The sequence below is a fragment of the Monopterus albus genome, unplaced genomic scaffold, assembly GCF_001952655.1.
Source record: "Monopterus albus unplaced genomic scaffold, M_albus_1.0 scaffold238.1, whole genome shotgun sequence".
NCBI lineage: Eukaryota > Metazoa > Chordata > Actinopteri > Synbranchiformes > Synbranchidae > Monopterus > Monopterus albus.
The window spans coordinates 627,360-634,856 of NW_018128118.1; the positions used below are offsets into that span (position 1 = coordinate 627,360).

General features: G+C 40.2%; 1 protein-coding gene across 1 annotated transcript in view; it reads left to right on the top strand.

The window, feature by feature from the left end:
* The window catches only part of kdm6ba (lysine (K)-specific demethylase 6B, a), a 68,521-nt gene extending 62,341 nt beyond the window's left edge, over window positions 1-6,180 (top strand). The window contains exons 14-25 of the mRNA XM_020620489.1: window positions 8-134; window positions 1,306-1,411; window positions 1,651-1,856; window positions 2,095-2,201; window positions 2,299-2,367; window positions 3,129-3,277; window positions 3,433-3,547; window positions 3,660-3,847; window positions 3,934-4,075; window positions 4,557-4,683; window positions 5,120-5,290; window positions 5,475-6,180. Of these exons, the coding sequence (XP_020476145.1) occupies window positions 8-134; window positions 1,306-1,411; window positions 1,651-1,856; window positions 2,095-2,201; window positions 2,299-2,367; window positions 3,129-3,277; window positions 3,433-3,547; window positions 3,660-3,847; window positions 3,934-4,075; window positions 4,557-4,683; window positions 5,120-5,290; window positions 5,475-5,492 (1,525 nt within the window). The 3' untranslated portion in view covers window positions 5,493-6,180. The remainder of the gene's footprint in view (window positions 1-7; window positions 135-1,305; window positions 1,412-1,650; window positions 1,857-2,094; window positions 2,202-2,298; window positions 2,368-3,128; window positions 3,278-3,432; window positions 3,548-3,659; window positions 3,848-3,933; window positions 4,076-4,556; window positions 4,684-5,119; window positions 5,291-5,474) is intronic.
* The last annotated feature ends 1,317 nt before the right edge of the window (window positions 6,181-7,497 follow it).

Genomic DNA, 7,497 nt, shown 5'->3' on the forward strand with positions numbered 1-7,497 from the left:
GTTATAGGGGGGCCAGAATCAAAGGGAAATTCAAAGAGTCTTACTTGCTCCCAGCCTTCTCTGTAAAGCCCATCATGAGCACCGAAGAACCCATTCCTAGAGAGCAACTCAACCCTCCTACACCCAGTATATATGTACGTCACCAAGTGCACCACAACTCGTACACATTACCGTAATTTCCGGACTATAAGCCACTACTTTTTTCGCTTCATGCACACACCCTCATCATGGAAAACACACGACGAAATGCATATGATGCAGCTTTCAAGTTTAAAGGCAATCAATCTGGCTGTCGAAATATCTCATGTTACAACGTGGACACCTGCGGCTATGTACAAACTGTTTTTTTTGTTTTAAATTTAGTGGGTGCAGCTTATATTCAGGTGCGCTCAATAGTCTGGAAATTACAGTAGTTTAGTCTTACACCTGGTTCAGAGTACATGATTTTTTGTCTGATACAGTGGTCACTCTGTCAGATTACAGAATTATAGAGTCATACATTCTTGGACAAGGGATATGATCGACTACACGTTGGTACCCGGCAGGTCACAGCTTGCTGTCATTCACAACTTGGAGGTGCCAGAGACCCAGATTAGTGTGTGTGATACTGGCTGCTTGCATTCGAAAAAGCATAAAAAAGGGTTGAGAGAAACAACCAAAAACTAACTAGCTAGTCCTGATAGGGTAGCTGCTTCACAAGGGTGACTGTGAAAGTCAATATTCTAATGTCAGCTGTATCACTGTGATATTTAATGAATATGGGTCAGTCCGATATGGCAAAAGTGCTGTGAACAGAAGAGTGACCTCTGCTCCTGTTGGTTAGTGTCAGCCCAACACGACAGACGACAAAAAAAATTCTGACATGCTAGACTTTGTATTGGGACGTTGTGAGGCATTGGTTGTTTATTATGACATGCTATACGAGATAAAAACTATTGATTGATGTGTCCAACGCCATATGACTGTCAGGTCGAGCTGTTGTCAGGCTTTAAATCATGTAGTCTGAACTGGGCATTAGGCCTTTAATGTGATGCATATGGGAAATGAACATTTTATATTATACATCGTAGTAAACAGAAGTAAGCTAAAAGTATGACTGAATCTATAAACGTTGGAAGATACTTGTGTCCAAATAATACATTATTTAAAGCCACAGTACATTAAAGTGGCTTAAGATTTAGTGGATGCTGCTGATGGGTAAAAGCAGCATCCCTAAACATTCGCATGCTGCCCTCTTGTGGTGATTGTGCATGAAGAAAAGTGTTTGTGTTGCCGCACATTTAACATGAGTTTTCTTCTCGATAGCTGGAGAGTAAAAGGGATGCCTTCTCCCCTGTGCTGCTGCAGTTCTGTACAGACTCCAAAAATCCTGTTACCGTCATCAGAGGCCTGGCTGGATCTCTACGACTCAGTAAGTTTACACTTAAAGTATCTGGGTAGCACATTTATTTGCATGAAAAACTTGCAGTAAGCTCTTGAGATAACTGTGTATTAAAGTAGAAGTGAATCTAGCTACATGTGAGGCTATTAAAATGAGTCCTACCCACTATTTTGGCTGAGTGGTTACAGACAGATATATAATGTATTTGCTCACTTCTCATCTCTGCGCAGACTGGTGTAATTGGGTAACATGTTTCACATTGTTTTTAGACCTAGGGCTGTTTTCTACAAAGTCACTGGTAGAAGCCAATGCAGAGCAGGCGGTGGAGGTGAGGACTCAGGTGCAGCAGCCCTCTGATGAGAACTGGGACCCTAGTGGGACGGGTCAGACGTGGCCTTGTGAGAGCAGCCGCTCCCACACCACCATCGCCAAATATGCCCAGTACCAAGCCTCCAGCTTCCAAGAGAGTCTGCAGGTACAGAGCACTACATACTGTCGCTAACTGTGGTGCTTTTACTATTACAGCTTGATAGTTCTCCTACTTTAGCCACTTAAGAAACCACTATTTCTCCACCCATTTCATGTACCCTGTATATTGCAGTGTACTGGTTTTATATACATAAAACCAGATAAAGGTGTCAGGACTTCCATGTCTCTGCATTATCTGCTGCAGTCCAGCTAATTAACAGAACATGATCACGATCTGTCTTCAGGAGAACAAAGACAGCGATGAGGAGGAGGATGAAGATGATGAGAAGGAGAAGAAGCCATCCATCACTTCTGATACTCCCAACAAGGACAGCTCTAAAGAAAGTATCAGGTAAAGAGAGTTTTAAAAGGCTAACTAAATGTTTTACTAAAACAATCCATTGTTCTGTCATTTGAAGTAATTTTTTAAAATAATATCCAATCCTCAGTGGCGAGCAGAAACCAGGAGGGAAGATCATTAAGTTTGGCACCAACATTGACCTCTCAGATCCCAAGAGGTGAGCAACTTTAATATAATCACTCAAAAACAATAGTGCTGAGTTCAGTACTGTGAACATCAAAATCAGGTTTATTGGCAAAGTGTGTTTAGATGCATTCGTTTTTTTTGGCGCACTAGTTGCACACTCAGACTAGTGTGACAAAAAGGCCAACATGTTAAACAAATGTCTCACTAGTTGTGCACAGTTGCTCACTAGTGCTGACTAACACTCAGCTAGTTAAAGGAAAGGCCCAACATGTAAGAAAAATGTCCATCATGTTTGGTCAAAGTCTTAACATGTTCCTTACAGAGTCCAGCAAATGAGTGAGAATGTCTTTAATTAGTTTAATTAGTGGATATTTTGGGCCTCACAGCTTAACTTGTGAGCGTTTAGCCTCTCACTAGTTTGGACTTTGGTGCTACTAGTGTGGTAGCCAGTGTTACTAGACAGGTTCTGTTGGTATTAGTTGGACAAGAGTGAAAAACAGCGACCAGTAAGTTTCTGTCCAAGTAGATAAATGCTCAAATTGCTTGCCATATTTCAAAAGACTTCGTGACCACAGATGTCAGGACAACAGGTTTGTAGTCATTCAGTCCAGTCTAGTTTAGTGGGAACCAGGATGATGGTAAAGTGTTTAAAGCATGAGGGGACTTCACACAGTTTCAGTGGTTTGTTGAAGATCTGTGTGAAAAGGGGGACCAGCTGGTCTGCACAGGATTTCAGACAGAATAGTTAAGAAGAAAGTTGCTTCATTTCTAACCTGCTGTTTCTGTGCTCAGGTGGAAGCCCCAGCTGCAAGAGCTGCAGAAGTTGCCAGCATTTATGCGTGTGGCATCCAGTGGAAACATGCTGAGCCATGTGGGACATACAATCCTGGGCATGAACACGGTCCAGCTCTACATGAAAGTTCCAGGGAGTCGGACACCAGGTATGGGACACTGACACTCCTCTGTCTGTAACAGATGGAATACACCATTGGTTCATCAGCAATAAATACAACAAGTTAAATAAGATCTGTTAAATTCTCAGTAAAAATGAAATAGCAATAAATATGCCTGAGGTTATTCTGTCCTTGTTTAAAAGGTCACCAGGAGAACAACAACTTCTGCTCTGTGAACATCAACATTGGTCCTGGAGACTGTGAGTGGTTTTGTGTGCACGATAACTACTGGCAGGCCATCAGTGACTTCTGTGAAAAGTGAGTAGGAGGTAGCAGTTAGTTTGCATGTTGGATAATTTACAGGTTGTTAAAGTAGAATTGCCTTTATACCATCGGATACCTAACAGCTCTGTATACCTTCTGTGCCCAGGCATGGAGTGGACTATCTGACAGGGTCCTGGTGGCCGGTGTTGGAGGACCTCTACAGCGCCAGCATCCCTGTGTATCGTTTCATCCAGCGGCCTGGTGACTTGGTGTGGATCAATGCTGGAACTGTTCACTGGGTTCAGGCTGTGGGCTGGTGCAACAACATTGCCTGGAATGTTGGACCTCTCAATGGTAAGGAGGGTCATCTAGTGACCAAATACACAAAGCAGATTTTAGAAGACTGTTTCATTGTCCAGTGTTGTTTTATGTGAATGCAGGTTACCAGTACCAGTTGGCCCTGGAAAGGTTTGAGTGGAACGAAGTAAAGAAGGTCAAGTCCATCGTCCCTATGATTCATGTATCCTGGAACGTGGCTCGCACTGTCAAGATCACTGACCCAGACACTTACAAGATGATAAAGTGAGCACTCTGTTTGCACTTCATTAGGAACCTAGGCTAAGACTAAAATAGTCCCGGAGTTATTCTGGCCTTCATGAAGGTTAAACAGTTCCTGTTGAAATAGTTCAAAATGTGTTCATTCTACTTAAATGGCCTTTGACAGTAAGTCAGACAGGACTTCATATGGGAGGCGTTGGGGTTGTCTACTGTTGTTGAATTGCATACTTTTTTTTTTTTTATCTATCGTCATTAATGAGGCAGACAAAATATTAACTATTCAACAGCACCACAACCTACAGTTCCAGAATAATACACAAGATATTTACATAGTATAGTTATAACCTTCACAAAGGTCAAATGTATTGCAGGGACGTAGCATTAGATTGCTAGGTGTACACTTTTGTCAAAGTTGTAATAACAAATACACTAACTGAAAACCAATTCCAAATTTAGTGTTGTTTAATGGCAACTTTCCATTATGGTCTCTTTACCTTCCTGCCAGACACTGCCTGCTGCAGTCCATGAAGCACATCCAGATCTTGCGGGACCAACTTGTGGCTGAAGGCAAGAAAATTTCCTATCAGAGTCGGGTCAAGGACGAGCCTGCCTACTACTGCAATGAGTGTGACGTACGTAGCTCTCAATAAGTCACACATACAAAATTCTCTCTCCATCAGACACACTGTTTCCAGTTTATTAGCTATACCTACACAAAACTAATGCATTCTGATACAACTCCCATCTTCATGATTATAAATTAGTTTTTATTAGGCTAGGGATTCAACTGTAATACAACAACCTGCCCTCAATTTAAACAGGATAGACAGAATGTTTACAGCAGAGCAGTTGCACTATAAATATTAGCTAGATTTACCAAAAAATGGGCAACTGCTTTCTTATTTTGTTTGCAAGTGACAAAAGCATATTTAGTATAGCAGCTAAACTAGCTAACAAAGTGCAGCTATTGTCTTCTACAGTAATGACCCTTATACTGGAAGCACAGAGGATCCTTTTCATGATGTTACAACTACACCCTGAATGAATCTTTTCTTTTGTCTGTCATAGGTGGAGGTGTTCAATTTGTTGTTTGTGACATGTGAAAACAGCAGCAGGAAAATGTATGTAGTTCACTGTGAGGACTGTGCACGGCAGCGCAGCCCCAACTTGAACAACGTAGTGGTGCTGGAGCAGTACCGCATTGAGGAGCTAATGAACACATACGACTCCTTCAGCCTGGTGAGTGTGCACATGCCTCTAGTTTTGCTGCTTGGTCAGACAAACAGGAGTGTGCTTCCAGTTATGCCATTCAAGAAGCTGGAGGTTCATTTCTGACCTGAAATGAAAACAGTCGATGAAACTTTTCACTTTTTCGATGTCACTCACACAGTTTAATGGTCTTTTGTGTTTCTTGTCTTACCAGGCCTCCTCCTCCCGGTGACAGAGATCCCCACAGTCGTCTCCTCAGCCATAACCAAAACTCCTGCAAGCCAGGACAAAATAGTTTCACTTTGGTTTTTAACTATCCCTTTTATCATTTAAGATAATTTTTTGCTACTACTACTGCTAATACTTGCCGAAAAGCCAGTTGAATAAGTTTACTCATCATTACTGTTTACAAAAGAAATACCAAGCCACCAATACCAGTTTACTCTCAGATGGTGCTTTCAACCAGAAACCTTGGCAACAATAATGTAGGTAAGAACCAGGGGCCGTTGGTGCTGTCAGTGGACAAACTCTAGTAGTTGATGGTTTCAGTGGCGTGTTTGTCAGTACCAGAATGAACTTTTCTGTTGTTGTCTTGAGTACTGAAATTTGTACATGCTGTCTGAATTTTTTGTGGGGTGCCGTCTTTTTTTTAAATAACTTTTTTTTTCTTTCCTTAAACTAGATCAGCCTAGATATATACCACATTGGCCTTGTATTTAGAAAAGAGAAAATGAAAATTACTAAGAGATAAGATAAAATTTTTCTAAAGCATTAATAATTTTAAAAAATACAATTGTTTGGAATGCTTCGAAATATACGGGTTTTGACGACTGGTTGTTTTCGGGGATTACATTTTTGTTTTTCAGATTTTTGTATGTGCTGTAAATCTTGTTTTTATGATTTTTTTTCAGAAAAATGATATTCAGTTGTCACACACATTTCATATTGTTTTTGTTAATTTCTTCCTTTTCTCTATGAACTCGCTTTGAAAAAAAAAAGATTGCCACCTGTTGTTTGTGTGTTGTACCTCTGATTGTTTGGTTCAGCTATGCGGAATTAGCATTTCCTGGATTTTTTGGGCTTTGTACATTAATTTAAAATGTTTCCTGTATTTATTGGATATCAATGTTCTCCTTTTTTGATAGGGTTGTACAAGTCTGCGAATTTCTTTATTTTTTATGGTGACCGATCGCTCTGTAAGAATTGAAACGTGGGGCTTGTGTGTCCTCAGCAGCAGAAGCTGCTGTTTTTTCTGGTGCTTGGCTTTCACAATGCCTGTTTTTTTTTCTCTTGATATATATTAAATGATAACGTTATCTTGAATATAACGCCACCTTTCCTGTAGACAATAGGCACACATTGCTCACGTAGAATAAATGACTAATGGAATGCCGTGTTTGTAAGGAAAAAAAATTTCTCCAAAGGGTTTTGAGAAATGTTTTTATTACGTAGGGGGCTTTTAGATGAGATTTTAATGATTTTAAGATATTACCTGTTGAATATGATAACGGGATAGATGGTGCTAAATGTTCTCTTTGAACAAACTTTTTTTCCCTCTTTGTCTTAAAATGAGAATTCTATTTTTCCTGTTGCAATATTACCTTACCCTTTTCCTTCTCTTTGTGGTCATTTATTTATAACTGCACTGTTTAGAGAACTCACACAGACACTTGCAGACACACACACACACCAAACTGAGCCAGACATGTCTTAAAACACTTGTGAATTTGTGTGACATTACTATGACTATTAATAAATGCTTTTTGATAAACCCAAAAGACAGCAGGGTGTTGTCTTGTTTGGTCACATCCGTTTGCCACAGAAGATGCACCAATTTGCTAGTAATATCAGTAAATAAGATCTACCTCTGGATGCCAATATAAACAAAACAAGTAATGTCAGTATGATCTAAGATGTGACAAAAATCTCACTTGGTCAGTGAATATATGGTCACATTGCCCAGCTCTCTGAAGTGTGTCCAACTCCTACGTCTACCTTAAAATAATGTACAATGTTAAGGACTGAAGTTATCTCCATACAAGGCAAATTTACTAATTTTACATTTAAACTGTCAACTGCTAGCTGGATTTCCATCTGAATTGAACCTAGTTCCAGTTTTGTCACTACTGATCACCACAGCTGCCACTTGTACACAAGTCCAACAGCCAGTTCACTGCCCTCAACTATGTCACAAAGCACTTTACATCCATTTATACTCCAATCTTACAATAACAAGT